The sequence below is a fragment of the Henckelia pumila genome, chromosome 2 (genome assembly GCF_033568475.1).
Source record: "Henckelia pumila isolate YLH828 chromosome 2, ASM3356847v2, whole genome shotgun sequence".
NCBI lineage: Eukaryota > Viridiplantae > Streptophyta > Magnoliopsida > Lamiales > Gesneriaceae > Henckelia > Henckelia pumila.
Genome location: NC_133121.1, coordinates 135,266,719 through 135,283,494, shown reverse-complemented (window position 1 = coordinate 135,283,494; position 16,776 = coordinate 135,266,719). Strand labels below are relative to the sequence as shown.

Sequence of the window (16,776 nt, the reverse complement as noted above, 5' to 3'; positions counted from 1 at the left end):
CGATGTTGGCATTACCGTCAAGATCTGGAGGGTATGTGGTATACACTGATGCTTCTCTTCAGGGGTTAGGTTGTGTCCTGACTCAGAATGGGCATGTGATCGCATACGCTTCTAGACAGCTGAAGCTTCACGAGGAAAACTACCCAGTCCATGATTTGGAGTTAGCAGCCATTGTGTTCGCTTTGAAGATCTGGCGTCATTATCTGTATGGCGAGAAATTTGAGATCCTCACCGAGCATAAGAGTCTCAAGTATTTGTTCACTCAGGCGGAGTTGAACATGAGGCAGAGACGTTGGATGGACTTGCTTAAGGACTATGATTGCGAGATTAAGTACCATCCGGGAGCTGCTAATCTCACTGCTGATGCTTTGAGTCGCAAGGTGCGACTATCCGCACTTCATACTTGTTCGATGTCTAGTGCGATCAGTGACTGTTGTACTTCAGGTTATATCTTCAAGCATAAGAAAGGTATGCAGAGTATCCAGATGTTTGCAATATTATCTGAGCCAACTTTGTATTCACGGATTCAAGATGCTCAGATGTCTGATTCGAAGACCCAGCGTTTAGCTCGTCTAGCTAACGAGGGTAGCTCGTCTGGATTTCATTATCAGCCAGATGGCTTTCTGTGTTTGTCTGGTAGGCTTATGATTCCGCAGGATGAAGAGTTGCGAGAGGAGATTTTGTCTCAGACACATCGTACTAAGTTGAGTATTCATCCTGGGAGCAACAAGATGTACAAGGATCTACGTACTCGTTTCTGGTGGAAGGGAATGAAACACAGTGTTTATCAGTTTGTTTCGAGATGTTTGGTGTGTCAACAGGTTAAGGCAGAGCACCGAAGACCTGGAGGATTGCTTCACAGTCTGCCTATTCCTGAATGGAAATGAGAGTTTATCACAATGGACTTTGTGACCCATTTGCCGGTATCCCCGAGGAACTGTGATGCTATCTGGATTGTGGTAGACCGACTCACCAAGTCAGCGTATTTCATTTCCTATAGCCGGGAGTACAATGTGGATCGTATGGCTCGGTTGTACATTCAGGATATCGTTCGACTTCATGGAGTGCCTGTGAGCATTGTTAGCGATCGAGACCCCAGGTTCACTTCTAGATTCTGGGGGAGTGTTCAGCGTGCGATGGGTACTACTCTCAGTTTGAGTACTGCCTATTATCCGGAGACTGATGGTCAGTCAGAGCGCACTATCCGTACTTTGGAGGATATGCTTAGAGCGTGCGTCATGGATTTTGGTTCAGCCTGGCAGGATCATTTGCCGTTGATCGAGTTCGCGTACAACAACAGCTATCATACTAGTATTGGGATGACACCTTTTGAGGCGTTGTACAGGCGACGTTGTCGTACTCCACTCTTCTGGGATGAAGTGGGGGAGAGACATGCTGAGGGACCAGAGTTTATCCAGCAGACAATTGACATTGTTGATCAGATCAAGAAACGGATTAAGACTGCACAGGATCGTCAGGCCAGCTATGCTAATACCAAGCGTAGGCCTTTGTAGTTCGATGTCGGGGAGAAAGTGTTTCTGAGAGTGTCACCTTTCCGCAAGATTCTCAGATTTGTCCTTAAGGGCAAGTTGTCTCCCAGGTTTATCGGTCCGTTTGAGATCTTGGTGAGCATCGGCGATTTGGCTTATCGACTAGCTTTGCCACCGCATCTATCCAGTATTCACGACGTGTTCCACGTATCTCTGTTGCGACGGTATGTGGCGGATGAATCTCATATTCTGCAGCGTTCTGAGGTTCAGGTGAATAAGGATTTGACATATGTTGAAAAACCTATTCGTATCCTGGATTATAAGGATAAGGTTTTGCGGAACAAAGTCATTCATTTGGTTTTAGTTCAGTGGCAGCGCCGAGGCACTGAGGAAGCTACTTGGGAGCTTGAAGACAGGATGCGTGAAGACCATCCTGAGTTGTTTTGATTTCATTCTTTTAGTTGCAAACTCTGTAAACGTTTGATTTGAATAAAAAATGTTTCTGATTTCTATTTTACATTCAGTACTTAAGATCTGTTTTCGAGGACGAAACATCTTAAGTGGGGGAGAATGTAGTAGCCCGTACCCGAAATCAGTGATTAAGTGTTAATCAATTCATTAATCCTACTAATTAAGAGTAAACGTGATTAAGGGAACACTTAATGGGTTAAAGGAGTCCGGAATTGGATTCAGAACACTTGAAAATGGTTTAAGGGTCATCGAGTTCGGAGGCTCCGAAGTCAAGGTTCGGACGGTCCGAAGTCAGGGTTCGGACGGTCCGAAGAGTGGTTCGGACGCTCCGAACGTGCTGCCGACATTCGTCATGGATGATGTCATCATGCTAACGTAAGCAATGACGTAATATCGGGTTCGGACGACCCGAAGCCCAGTTCGAACGACCCAAACGTGTTCGGACGACCCGAAGTCCAGTTCGGATGATCCGAACTCCGTCTATAAATAGGAGGGCCGAGATTCAGATTTAGACGCACCAATCACCTCCTCTTTCTCGATTCCTTAGCCTTCTAACTCCGATCTAAGGAATTCTAGGCATCCCATCGAGAATTCGAAAGTGGCATAGCGATCCAGGCGTCGTAGCGGAGCTGTGGCCTAGTTTTGAGGCACTCGACAGCAAAGGGCTAACGACGGACGAAGGTATAACTTTTGCTTTCTAAAAATATTTAGGAGTATGTTTTAGCTTAGTTAAGGCTTTTAGAGCACTATAATGATAGTAGTATCATTTGGCAGTGTAGAGCAGACTATAGGCGTGGATCTAGAGTTGGTAGAGCTTGCTGATTTGAGGTACGAAAGTACTGTTCGAGATATCCTGACTGAGTATGCATGTATTATGTGACTGCATGATTTATATGTCATTGATTTATGCTGCATTCATTTGCATACTGAGCTATCTCATTCGAGATGTCTGTTAGTAGAGTTTTTCCCTATTCTGTTAGTGGTTGGACTTCCATCGATTTGGGTCCGGCATATCCACTGGTATTATGGTATGGGAGCCACCTCCTGAAGCGACGGCACAGCGTGCTACATACCAGGGCCCGGTCTGTCTCTGTTATCTGATCCTTGACCTCGAGTTTATAGGGAGTTCACTTTGCATGCATGTGTACTCATACTCTCGTACTGAGCGTTTTATGCTCACGTCTCGTACTCTGTGTTTTTGGACACCCTATTTCATGGGGCAGGTTTGCGATTGGACGAGGCGAGTGGATCCAAGAGGGGCTAGGCAGTGGTTGGCCAGCTGGAGCTTCGTCTAGGTTTTATTTCTGTTGTTTTCGGTTGATACAGCTATTCGATTTGGTTGTATAATATTTGGATAAATTACAGATTCCTTTCCTTGGGATTGTATTTATTTATGGTTTCCGCCAGTTTATTTTGATATCTGTTTTATTAAGTTAATTGCATGCCTAAAGTTCTGTTAGTAAGTGATCCGGGTAAGGGTCACTACACCTAGAGCCTCCCCTTGGTGGGGGCCTCAAATTTTTTTAATATATATTTTTAAGTATTATTTTTTATATATATTTAAAATATTACGTGAATCTGTTTATTTTGTTTAAAATTCGAAATCGTGGTCAAATTTTTTTATTTTTTTTCATCATTTATTTAGTAAAAAATATATTTTTTAATTTAAACAAAAATCTTTTTTTTTTTACGTTAAATTGATTAACTCAAATGAGTTAGGTTATTCAAATTGGGCCAATCATCTTTCGTTTATTTATTGAATGAGATTTATTTTTGTCTATTTTTGTAATGTGGTTGATTTTTTTTAATTGATTTAATTTTTGGTCTCGATATACTAGAATCTTGTAATTTGCTTATTCGACAATGAGAATGATTTTTACTTAATTAGATTATAATTATTTCTTGTTTAAATTACTATTAAATTATAATTTATATTTTTTTCAGATTTGTTATGATAAAAATATATTATTTATGCTTCCTTAATTTGGAGATTCTTATTCTATTTGTAATATGCATTAAATCATCTCTGACTAATGAAATTTGTGAATTCATCGAGTTTTTTTATTTTTAGTTTTATTTTTTATATTTCGATTCAATTGTTTATATTATTATTTTTAGTTACAAAAAGTTGAAAATTTGATTTTTAGATGAAGTGATTGTATCTATATTTAATTAAAAAAATTATATAGCTCTCTCCCCTGAATATTTGCGCCTAATATTCTGGAGACGGTCCTGCTTAGCGCTACATACATCTACTACTGCTACTACTACACTATATCAAGGGGGAGACCATGAGCTGACAATTGGTCTCATGCTTTGGCTCCCTGTTTTTTTATTTTGTTTTGTTTTGTTTTATTTTTATCATTTTTTAATTTTATTAATTTTTTTGGCCTTGCTCTCAAATTTTTGTATGGTCCATCGTTAATTTTATAATTATTATATTATCTATAATTTAATATAAATCTATTTTATTGCAAAAATATTGTAGAGACATGCAACCCTTACACCCAGATTCTAATATATATTATTAAAAATCTTATAGTTATGGGTAGGGATGGAAACAAATCAAACTACTTGTGAGTAACTCGAGAGCGGCTCGGTCAAAACTCGACTCGAACTCGGTTTGACTGAGCTCGAGCTCGAGTAGCTCGTATGTATAATCGAGCTCGAACTCGAGTATTATATGTATGTGTTTGAGTATCTCGCGAAGTACTCGATTATATGTATATATATAAATATAATATATATAATATAGATAGAGTTTTGTTATGCTGCCCAACAACTATGTCCAACTTCATGCCCACTATATATAAGTCAACTCACTTATTGAACTGGTCAACTCAATTATTGTACATGGTGGACACGAAGTTGGACATAGTTATTGGACAACATAATAAAACTCAATATCGATTTATATATAAAAAATATATATTTATATATATTCATTTACATATAAATTTATTTTTTGAATTTTTCGAGCCCGAATAGTTCGAAATATACACAAGTCGAGTTAGTACTCGAGCTCGACTCATTTACACCCGTCTATGGGTCACCTTCTACAAGAACGCCGTTACCTGATGCAAACCCATTAGGGCCCAAATTTGAATACATCCACTCGACCCGAGACTATTTTTTCTAACCCATAATCCCTCTAAACGGGCCATGTCTTGTCTAACCCGAACCCACACACGCCGGTAAATAAAATAATATAGTAATATAAATTCTTGACATATGTCACTCAACGCCTTCCCTTTGTTCTGACTAAAAAAAACCTAATACTCTTCCGCCGCATCTCCACCTCCGCCCCATTTCTGCTCACGCCTCCGCCGCCGCATTTCATCCAAATCATCTCCAAGACTCCTGCTCCAGGAGTGGTGATTTGAGAGAGAATCACGAGTGATCTATCTTTGAATTCAGAAATCGTAATGCTACAGCGGCAACAACACGTCGGGCCTCCGTAGTACAGACATTGCTGAAAATTTCTCCGAATCCTTTTCTCCTCTATTGATTACGTGTTTCCGTCAATGACATCGGCTCTTGGATGCTGGTCTCTCAAAGCTACTCATACAGGTATTGTCTTTGTGCCTCTATTGAAGTAGACGATTCTAACTCGTAACTATTACCGTTCTGAAAGATGCACGACAGTAGCTTTGTTTTCCCTTATTATTTTTGTCTTTATGCCTCTATTGAAAATCAAGTAGCTTGATTTTGATGATTGTTGCTGCTGGAATCTGTCTATTTCTCGTGTTTATTCAATTTTTTGGCTTGTTTTCGTATATATATGTTAAATATTTCTAGTTTTGTCTTTTTAAAATCGGACGCTTTTTGTCTGGCTTCTTTTCTTATATGCGGTTAAAATGACTGCATTATTTTAAAAAAAATTGTCTCTAAGCGTTTAAAATGTGGATGCATTTTCACATTTCCTGTTCTTTGCTTTCTTCTTCTTCTTTTTTTTTTTTTCTTGTTTCGAATTCCTTACACTTTTCATTCTAAGTTGAATGCGAAATCTGTGCTAAAAATGAGTTAGTTACACATATAAAATTGTCATACATTCTGCACGATAATTTTCTTTGTTGTTTGAATGAAGTGAATATATTAAAAAGTGATCTTTCTATGGCCTATCTACCCTTCTTTCGCTCGATCCTTTTGACACAGAAATATTTATCCTGATATGATTGATGTGAATACATCACCACAGACTCAACTTTTGATTGTATCAACTGAGCGTTAAAGGTTGATTTTGCTTCTTTCTATAACCTGTGCCTTTTTCCTACATAATGATGAAGCCAATTTGTACTTCTACTAATGCAATCATGCAGGACGAATGCCAAACTGGAGGTCTCCCAGAGCAGCGGTAATTCCTAATTTTCATCTCCCAATGCGTAGTAATGAAGTCAAGAATAGGTAACTATTTCTTCTTACAAGCAATCTTTTTAGTTTCTATTTTATATCCAACGGAATAGAATATGAGCTGATTTTATTTTCTTGTAGCAGAGTGCAGTCTTTCCCTTTATTTTCTGGTAGCAGAGTGCAGTCTGATTTGGTTAATAGCTTGAATGATTAACAGAATATGATACGAACTGATTTTGTTTTCTTGTAGCAGAGTGAAGTTTCTCCCACAGTTTTAAAGATAAATTCTGTTGTTGTACTATTGATATCTAGAATAATCTTGTGAGTGCTTGGAATTGTGTTACACACACAGGAGGTTCTCTCCTGTATTGTCATTATTTATATTTTTTTGCTGTTATTGGTTCCTTAAAAGTTAAAACTGAAGGCGAGTCATTGATGAAAGAACATTGTTAACTTTAGGATGCTCACAATGTGCAATATTTGTTTTTATGGTTAGTTGGATGGCAGGAATACACACTGATAGAAGATGTTGCTCACATTACTTTAAAAGAAAATAATCGTTATTATCGTGTCAAAACAAATAGGTACACCTGAAATGTGATTCCTTTTTGCATTTTTGACAGGACCAATGTTGATGATATAAAATCGCTTAGATTGATAACCGCCATCAAAACCCCCTATCTCCCCGATGGCAGATTCGATCTAGAGGCCTATGATGTGTTAGTAAACATGCAAATCGAGGATGGTGTTGAAGGGGTAATTGTTGGTGGAACCACCGGAGAAGGCCAGTTAATGAGCTGGGACGAACATATTATGCTCATTGGTCACACGGTGAACTGTTTTGGTGCATCCATCAAAGTTATTGGCAACACTGGAAGCAACTCAACACGAGAGGCAGTTCACGCCACTGAACAAGGCTTTGCTGTTGGAATGCATGCCGCCCTTCACATTAATCCTTATTATGGTAAAACCTCCATGGAAGGTATGATCTCTCATTTCAATAACGTTCTTCACATGGGCCCAACGATTATATACAATGTGCCAACACGAACCGGCCAAGATATTCCACCACATGTAATCCAGTCAATGGCGCGGAACCCCAACTTAGCTGGTGTCAAGGAATGCGTCGGGAATGATAGGATCGAGTTGTATACAAATAATGGCATTGTCGTGTGGAGTGGGAATGATGATCAATGCCACGATTCGAGGTGGGATTATGGAGCTACTGGAGTAATTTCCGTCACCAGCAACTTAATTCCCGGCCTAATGAAAGAACTCATGTTTGAAGGAAAGAATCCAACTTTGAATTCCAAACTTCTCTCTCTAATGGAGTGGCTTTTCCACGAGCCAAATCCTATTGGCTTAAACACAGCTCTTGCTCAGCTTGGGGTCGTGAGGCCTGTTTTTCGCTTACCTTATGTACCCCTCCCGTTCGAAAAGAGGGCCGAGTTTGTTAGCATAGTCAAGGAACTTGGAAGAGAGAATTTTATAGGAGAGAAAGATGTTCAGATCCTGGATGACGACGACTTCATTTTGATTGGGCGATATTAGGTACAACAGCTACTTGTTTCCGAACTTGGATTTTTTTTATACTTGTTTTACTAGGGCTTTATTGCATTCACACCCCATGTGAAAAGTTTAAAAGACATAAAACCCCATAAGAAATATTAATAGGTTAATGCATCCCTCAGTTTTTTAAAATGTAGCACATTTCACCCCTATGTTATACAAACTCGGGTACATTTATACCCTCCCATAGGGGTTTATATGCTAATTTTTTTAAAACATAAGGTTTAACATGCTATTAATTTTACATAGGGTGTTTTATGTTTTTTAAATTTTTTACAGGGATTTGAATGCAATTAGCCCTGTTTTACTATAATATTTATATATGGTTTCGCATAATAATGGACAATTTGTTAGGTATGAATTCAAATCGGCACTTGTTTTATAGTGGGTCGGTTGCATATCAAAACCACCACTTCTTAGTGGACAAATTAGCAAAATGTAGTTCCACTGGATGTGTACGACTGTCCTCGTAGGCTTTTATCTTTTTGAGGTCCATCGACTCAATTCGTGCACGTATGTATCCTAAAAACTTGGTGTGAAAGACAATTCGCTTTATGTTAAACTGAACTCATTGTTTCAAATATCTATAGAAATTTTAGATTGTATATATTTAGCTATCTCAAAAAATTTCCTCCGAAATAATCACTTACTCATTTCTGACTTTTTCGTGGACAGACTGTTGTAATGGGATGGATAATTCGATGTTACAGATAGGATACCATAGCTTCAATGACCAAGATTTGATCAATCTCACATTCTTTCTTTTCTTTTTCTTTTTTTTTAATGATTATTATCTGGGTCTTATATGGAAAACCATGTGCGACCAAATTTGGGTCATTATCACGCAGAGGGAGTACCCCTCTGTTGTAGTGTTAGGTTTACCCCTAATTCAAGAAAAGGAAATTTTCATGCTAATCTATTGCTGTGCGGGTATTGCGATTATACGACGGATGAAGGTAGTGTTTGGGAAAGCTTTTGGAAAGCATTTCTCAGTTTTTTCTTAACAAAAATTTGAAATTTTGTTAACGAAAAATTGAAAAGTGTTTTCTAGAAGCTCTCCCAAACACTAACGAAGTATTCAAACTTAAACATTACGTTCACTATCATTAAGTTGGGATGATGCATATAGAATTAATGAGTGGCCGTCTTTGATTTTCACTCATTTATGTTCATGAATTGAGTGTAGAGAGGCCTACGAAAAAGGGTTTGGACTAATCTACGGTTTCATCACCTTATCCATTGACTTGATCCTCGCGATCATGGTATTTACTATTTAGGAGTCGGGGGCGCAATTATGAGTGGAGCCATGTGTTGCTCCGTCGGGTGGTAGCTTGGGTGACCAATTATTATTATTTTTTTTTATACATTAAATTTAGTTTATTTTGTCAATATCTGTGAACAATTTTAAAAATAAAAAGATATAAGCTAAACACATTAAAAAATTGAGAGATTATAAAATTTTAATTCAGGTAAAAATAAAAATCTGGCTTCGTTGGATACAATTCATAAAAAATCATGAATGCATAATATATCTTTTACTATATTATAATACATAAACCCCATAAAAAAATCATATTTGATCATTTTAGTATATTTTCAAATTTATCCTTTATCATTTTTCTAATATGTTTAATAATGGAGGTCGTAAATTTTTTATTAAATTTTTTTTCACATTTTGTTCTATTATCCACAATTATCCTAACCACTATCATATTATCCTAACATTTAAACAAAAATTATAATTAAATTTAAGTTTATAAAATAATATTTAATTTCAAATAATATATATGTTGCATGTGCACCGTGTAGGCGTGTACTAGTATTACTAAAAGACGAGCACAAAAGTTAAAACATTGTCATCAATTCATAATAATTCATGATATAATTATTTGATAAGTCGTTAATATTTTTATTTTTCAATATATAACACCATTATGAGTTAGAATTGACGTGTACCATATTTTATTAAATAAATAATACAAGTATATAATAAAATTTTATATAAAAATTGAGGGTCCGTTCAGACAAGTGCGTATAAAACTTTTATAAAAGTGATCTTTATAAAATTTTTGTAAAATGTTCTAAATTTTTTTTTAAGAATAAAGGCGTGTGAACAATTATGAAAACGTTTTTAAAATCGAAAAGCTACATTTTAAAAAAGCGATTTTATATTTAAAAATAATTAAGAATATTTTTGGACAGTTATTCTATATAAAAAATTTTAATTCTCATTTAACCCATATCTTTTATTCTAAAAACATTAAAAAAAACACCCTGAAAAAATTATACTTGGAGAACATTTTTTAAAAAGTGTTACATAAATTTTATTAAAATATTTTCATTCATAAAACACTAAAAAATAAAATCGTTTTTTTAAACTTCTTGTTGTTTTTTTTCTTTCTAACATGCAACAAACAACGATTAATCATGGATAGAAAAGTCCAGATTTACAATATTGATTAACCAAGATGGTATGCAACCATGCAAATATTCCAAAAAACAAGAAGTTTTGAAAGCTTCCTTCGACAGTTGGTGCGCAACTCTATTAGCGCTGTTCTTCTCATAGGTGCAATGGAGAATTGAATCAAGAAGCACTTTAATCTCGAGAAAATTTAGATGTTGATCTTCTAATTATTTAAAATAATAATTATGTTCTAAAAGGTACAATAACTTGATTTTTTTTTTTTGTATTTTTCCTCCGTCGCCGAAACTGGAGGGAGCAACAAAATTTTGCTTATTTGCAGTGTTCTAAAAAGCACGCTTAAGCGACGATTAAGCGTGATAAAAGTGAAACATACCTAAAAAGCCATGCTTTCGAGAAAAGCGGAACAAAAAACAAGTCAACCATAGTTGAGAACGATAAAAAAATATATTAGAGTGTTACTTTTTTAAAGAACGAAAGTATTTTTAAATATATTTTTAGTTTTTTAGCTAATTTTGTTAATTTAGGTTGAAACTTATTTATATGATCATTAATAGGTGCTAAGTGGGCGAACATTTAGTGCCAAATAAATAAAAAAATCGAAGTTACAGTTGAGAACGATATAAATGAATGTTTGTTTGTTACTTTTTAAAAGAACAAAAGTATGTTACATTTAATACATTAAATTAACATATTTTAGATTTTATTAAATTATTTATATTAAAAAAAGTTTAAGCGTAAAAAAATATTTTTTTATTAGCTAGTTGTAATTATCTCAAACCAATAATAAGATAAAACATGAAAGAATAAAAAATATTTATTACAAAAATAATTATAGATCAACTTTTAAATTCCAAAACATGATAACATACATGACGAAAACCAAAAAACAAACCAACTTACAGGACCAAAACCAAAATAAGCCAACATATATGACTAAATCCAAAAAAAAAAATCGAGTTACATGATATTTTCCAAAACAAACCAACATACAGGACCAAAACAAAAAAGAAGCCATCTCATACAATACCAAAATGCTAATTTTGACCTTTAATCTCCATGGCAAGTACACTCTCTGACCCAATATTCTCGGATGAGCTAGCGAGTCACTGCTTGGTTCTAGAAAAAAAATAGATATTATATAAAATAGGCGGAAGACTAACTTACAATGGGGATGATTCAATGTTTTGAATATATACATGATTCTAGGAAAGTACGCACACAATTTAAATATTTTGTGCTAAGTAATTCATGGTCAACTCAATTCGATTGAGTGGATAATACATAATGTAACACAACTTTAATGAGATCGTTTCACAAGTCGATTTCGTTAAACAAATCTCCGATTTGACCCGTGAAAAATATAATTTTTTATGTAATATATACGTGTATATATATATATATATTAATTTTCATTGTAGATAAAAATCGGGTCAACCACTAACGAATGTATATCTATGTCACCGTCTCATTTTATAGACTTACTTGTTCAAAAACTTTAGAAATGTAGGGTCTATAAAAAAATATGAGCATCACTTATTCAAATTAAAATTAGAATTTTAGGTGTTGCGTGAGGTTGCTCCCTTATACTACGCTTGGTTCCCTCATGAAAAATCATCCAATTGAATTGTATTAAAAATATATATATCACCCACTCATTTGCTAAGCTCGTTCAAGAACAACTTGTATGCTTTAAAAAAATGTGTAGTAAAGAAAATTGAAGAATATATAAGATAAAAAAGGATATTTGACAGCTTATAAACTGCTTAAAATTTACTTAAAAAAAAAACTTGTTTGAATATCATGTTCAAAAATTTTGTCACATCTCAAATATGTCCTCCTATATATAGTTCGGTGCTTATATACCACACCTTTTATCTAGAACAAATCCGATATATTCAACCCGAAAAGAAAATTCAAAGTGCAACCACCAAGTCAAAAAACACTGCTACAGACCCCTTGCCTCCCCCCACTTTATATATAATTTGGCAACTGAAAAAGCAAAGCCATGAATTAAGCCTAGCTAGCTAGTAGCTATTGCCCTATTCTTGGTCACGAAAAATGAATCAAATATTGTACAATTTTCTTCTTACCATACTCTTCATCCACATTTCCACCGCAGAATCTGCAGACCCTTCAGCTTATTTCTGCAATGATAACTCCAACGCAAATAACAACACCCAATTATCAAGAAACATCGACTCATTGTTACCTATATTAGTACAAGGCGCGATCCAAAAAGGATTCTTGGCGACTTCTTATGGTCACGGTGCAAATCAAATCTACGGTCTGGCGCAATGCAGAGCCGACCTCAGCCGCTCCGATTGCTCCGCTTGCATCCAAGACGCCGCACAACAAAGCCAAAAGCTGTGTCGTCCGAACCAACCGGACGTAAGGATTTGGTATGACTATTGTTTCTTGAAGTACAACACCGTCGAGTTCTTCGGACAAGTCGACACCTCCCCCAGCGTAATCTTTTATAACGTGGCGAACGTGTCGGATCCCAATGTTTTCAACGAGAAACTCGAAGCTTTGGCGGATAAGATCAAGTCAGAAGCTGTGAAGCTACCGGGAAGCAAAGGACTCGGGAAAGCGGAGACAGAGCTCTCCGCTTTCGAGACGCTATACGGGTTGGTGCAATGCACGAGAGATTTGTCGCCTATAAGTTGCGCTCAGTGCTTGGCTATTGCGATCGAGAACTTCGCCACATTCTGCCATGGAAAGAAAGGATGCCGAGTTTTGTATGGGAGTTGCTACGTGCGATACGAGCTCTATCCCTTCTTCTTTCCTCTGGATTCGCAGGGATCTTTGGTTGATAACGCTGCCAAGTATGAATCTTTCAAGGTTTTTAAGCCTTGATCTTCCCTATCTTCTTGTCTTTTTGGCATCTTTTGCTGCTTATTTTTTGAATAATAAAATGTAACGTTATCTTAATGGTGTACAAGGTTTTTCGATTAATTCTCCGCCGCCATGCATTTATCTTTATTTTTGTCGTTGAATTAAAGTTGACTCGTTCCAGTCTATGCATTGACTGATTCCCATGAGTTGACATGATCCAAGATTAATCGTTTTTGCCAAGTCAAACACGAACTCGATCAATCTTTTTAGCTCAAATTAAATTTGAAAAATTAAATATCATTTGAGGATATTATAATTACAGAAAGAATAATGTTAAAATTACAATAATTATATCAATATTTATAATAATTATATCGTGATATTTTGATATTATATCATGATATTTTGTATTCAATGCATCATTAGATTTGATAATAGGTGTCAGATGGGCCAACCCATGGCGGGACGGGCCGGCCCCCCAAAAATCTACATTTTGGCGGGCCGGCCCACCATCCCAGCGGGCTGAAAATACTCAACTCAACCCAACCCAAGGTGAGTTGCGGGTTAGGCAGGCTGGCCCGCGGGTTGACTCACTACAAATAAAAATAAATAAAATCATTATAATTAATTATAAATTTCAATACATGAATAAATATTAATAGAAAATTTTAATAAAAATTTTAATTATTGATTTTATACGTGTAAATTTTTATAAAGTAATTAATACAAAAAAAATCACAATTTCATTAAAAAATTCATATATCACAATAAAAATAAAAATAAAATAAAATTATCCGGGCCCGCAGCGGGCCAACTCACGCGGGTCGCGGGCCTAGGCAACCAGGTTGGCCCATCTAGGCTCACCTTTAGTTGGGTTGAAAAAATTTCAACTCAACCCACTTAAATCGTGTGGCGGGGGCCTAGGAGTAAAAACGAACCGAATCGAGCCGAATAATGGTAAAATTTTAAGGTTCGAATTCGGCTCGATAAGAGTATATTCGAGTTCGAGCTCGATTCGAAGTTCGATAATTTCAAATATTTTGGCTCGAGTTCGGCTCGAAATGAAGTTCGAGTTCGGTTCGAAATATTCGAACCTATTCGTGAACTATTCGGATATTATGGTTCGAAAGCTCGAAATGTATATATATTATTATATAATTATATTATATTAATTAAATATTAAAGTTCGCGAACTATTCGCGAACTATCGAACAGAGTAATTTTGGCTTGAGCTCTGCTCGAAAAAAAGTTCGAACATGTTCGAATTCGGCTCGAGTTCGATAAGCTCGAATACAGATCAAATATTTATCGAGCGCGCTCATAAAGCTCACGAACAGGTTCGGTTCATTTGCACCCCTAGGCGGGGCGGGCCGACCCGATGGGGCTAATCCAAATTGACGGCTCTAGACTTGGACCTAATATTTGTGGCTATATGAAGAGTTACCGTTGATAAAAATAGTATAATTTAATTTTTTAAATTTTAAAGTAGATAAAGTATTATGATTTGATCTCTCTTCCAACAAGTGGAATTATTGAATCCCATCACGAGTCTTCAAGTAATTTTAAATAGTTTTTTTTTATTAATTATATGTTAAAGCTCACTATTTATTTGAACATAATAATTTGAGTTGGGTTCAAAATATACTATACCATTTTTTTTGGAACGTAAAATATACTATATATACCATATTTGAAGTAGTAGTTAATTATTATGTAAAATCAAATGCATAATATTCGAACCCGCTTGCAAGCCTAGTGTATCACCAATTTGTGTGTGCATGTTGTCGTCCAAGTCCAATGCAACGTAAAATCTAAATATGTTTTGTAATTATGAGGTATAGATTAAATACATAAAAACAATTATAAATATGAAAAATGAACGATATATTTTAGAGAATGAGAAAAGAAATATGATCTTTATACACAGAGGAATGGTTGTAGGAGCTATTCCTGGAATACAAAATCCAGCCATTGCGGAAGCCTTGGGCATAAGGGAAGCATTAAGCTGGCTAAAAGAATTGGATTACCATCACTTTCAAATTGAATCAGATGCCAAAATTGTCATAGATGCTTTTAACTCCTCGGTGTTTGATCAATCCAGCTTGGGCCTTTTCAATTGAAGATTGTAAACTTCTTGTCGAAGAATTTCAATTTTGTTTGTTTTATTTTGTTAGGCGATCAGGGAACCAAGTAGCTCACGCTTTAGCTAGGGCGGTAGGTTCTTTGTCTGATTTTGAAGGCCGAGTTACTTCCTCGCCTTTTTTTATTTCAGATGTACTTTTGGTTGACTCTGTTTAATATTAAGCTTCTTTCGAGAAAAAAATATGATCTTTATATTTAGGAGTACGGAGTATCATGATTGTTCAATATATATTATAATTGGACGATCGACGGAATATAGTTTTTAGAGGTTGCGAACACTACCTAATAATATTGCATTTTAAAATATCATTAATAGACTAATCAAACTTCACCTATGCATATATATGCACAATATCATTAGGTTTGCATTCATATATATACAATTATATTGCAAGGTCAATCCACTAACTATGATTGTGTTAAAAATATACAGTACCTTGTACATTATGATTTTGTGTTCTAGTTTATTAAGTTTTGAAAGTTTGATTTTATTACATTATCTTTTAATTTTTATTTATTTTGGTGAAATTGTTGCCGTAACACAAGCAAGCTAATTAATCAGCAATCTTCTTCAATGTTATGTCAGCTTTTGTTTCATGATGCATGTAAGCAATTTTTTGGTGTCGCATTACGTTTTTCATCCAACAGATATAAATCTATGAGACCGAGACCCGCTGTTATTTAATACGGTGTTATACCTAATCTAGCTAGCTTGTTGTAATAATCTTGAATGAGTTTTCATTTGTTTCCAGACCGAGTGTTTGTGAAACTTTCATGCTAATTAATGAATCAACGTACTCTTGCGCGGGTATCGTTGAAACTTTAGATTATAGACAAACCAAGTTTTCAAAGTTCATTATTGAGGTGCAAGTATGGCCAAAATAAAGGCTTTGACAAATCTACAAGCGTTCCATCACAATATTCATCGACTTCATCTTCCAGAACATTGAACAGGCCGCTAGCTGTGCACGATTGTATTCAGGAAATTTAAGTCGGAAAGAGATTCCAGCCTGTTAATTAAGTAATTGCGTTCGGATTGAAGATTTGGATTTGATGAAACGATTTGAAAAAAAAATAAAATTAGTTGGTATTTAAAATCCCTTGTCAATTGAATTTTGCTAATCAAATGAACGTAAGTGTTAATGTTGTTATTATCGATTTGAGAATCTTTAGCTTCAAATCCATCTATACAATTTCCGTAACTAATAAAATCTTGTGCAAAAGTGTATTACAGGGGTGTTTTATAAACAAATTTACCATTCGAAACAAATTTAGTTTTAACATAAATTTTTTAGGGGTGGCTCCCTCCCTCAATGCGTGGAAGACTAAGATAGTGTTTAAGATAGCGTTCAAAATTTTATTAAAAAAAAAAAATGCTACGTAAGATATTTGAGGTTTTAATTTCAAGATAAGTCCACAGTGTCACTGTTCTAGAACACTGCCAATATTTTCAACCCAATTCCAAAGTAGTCAAAAAACACTGCTACAGAACCT

The 16,776-nt window shown here is 35.4% G+C and overlaps 2 protein-coding genes across 2 annotated transcripts; both read left to right on the top strand.

The window, feature by feature from the left end:
* The first annotated feature begins 5,210 nt into the window (after positions 1–5,210).
* LOC140881786 (4-hydroxy-tetrahydrodipicolinate synthase, chloroplastic-like) lies at positions 5,211–8,485 on the top strand. Its single transcript, XM_073287367.1, has 3 exons — positions 5,211–5,531; positions 6,281–6,365; positions 6,935–8,485. The coding sequence occupies exons 1-3, from the start codon at positions 5,486–5,488 to the stop codon at positions 7,860–7,862; spliced, it is 1,059 nt and encodes a 352-aa protein (XP_073143468.1). The 5' UTR covers positions 5,211–5,485; the 3' UTR covers positions 7,863–8,485.
* A 3,727-nt stretch (positions 8,486–12,212) lies between these two features.
* Positions 12,213–13,330, top strand: LOC140883613 (cysteine-rich repeat secretory protein 55-like). Its single transcript, XM_073290156.1, has one exon. The coding sequence runs from the start codon at positions 12,364–12,366 to the stop codon at positions 13,159–13,161; it is 798 nt and encodes a 265-aa protein (XP_073146257.1). The 5' UTR covers positions 12,213–12,363; the 3' UTR covers positions 13,162–13,330.
* The last annotated feature ends 3,446 nt before the right edge of the window (positions 13,331–16,776 follow it).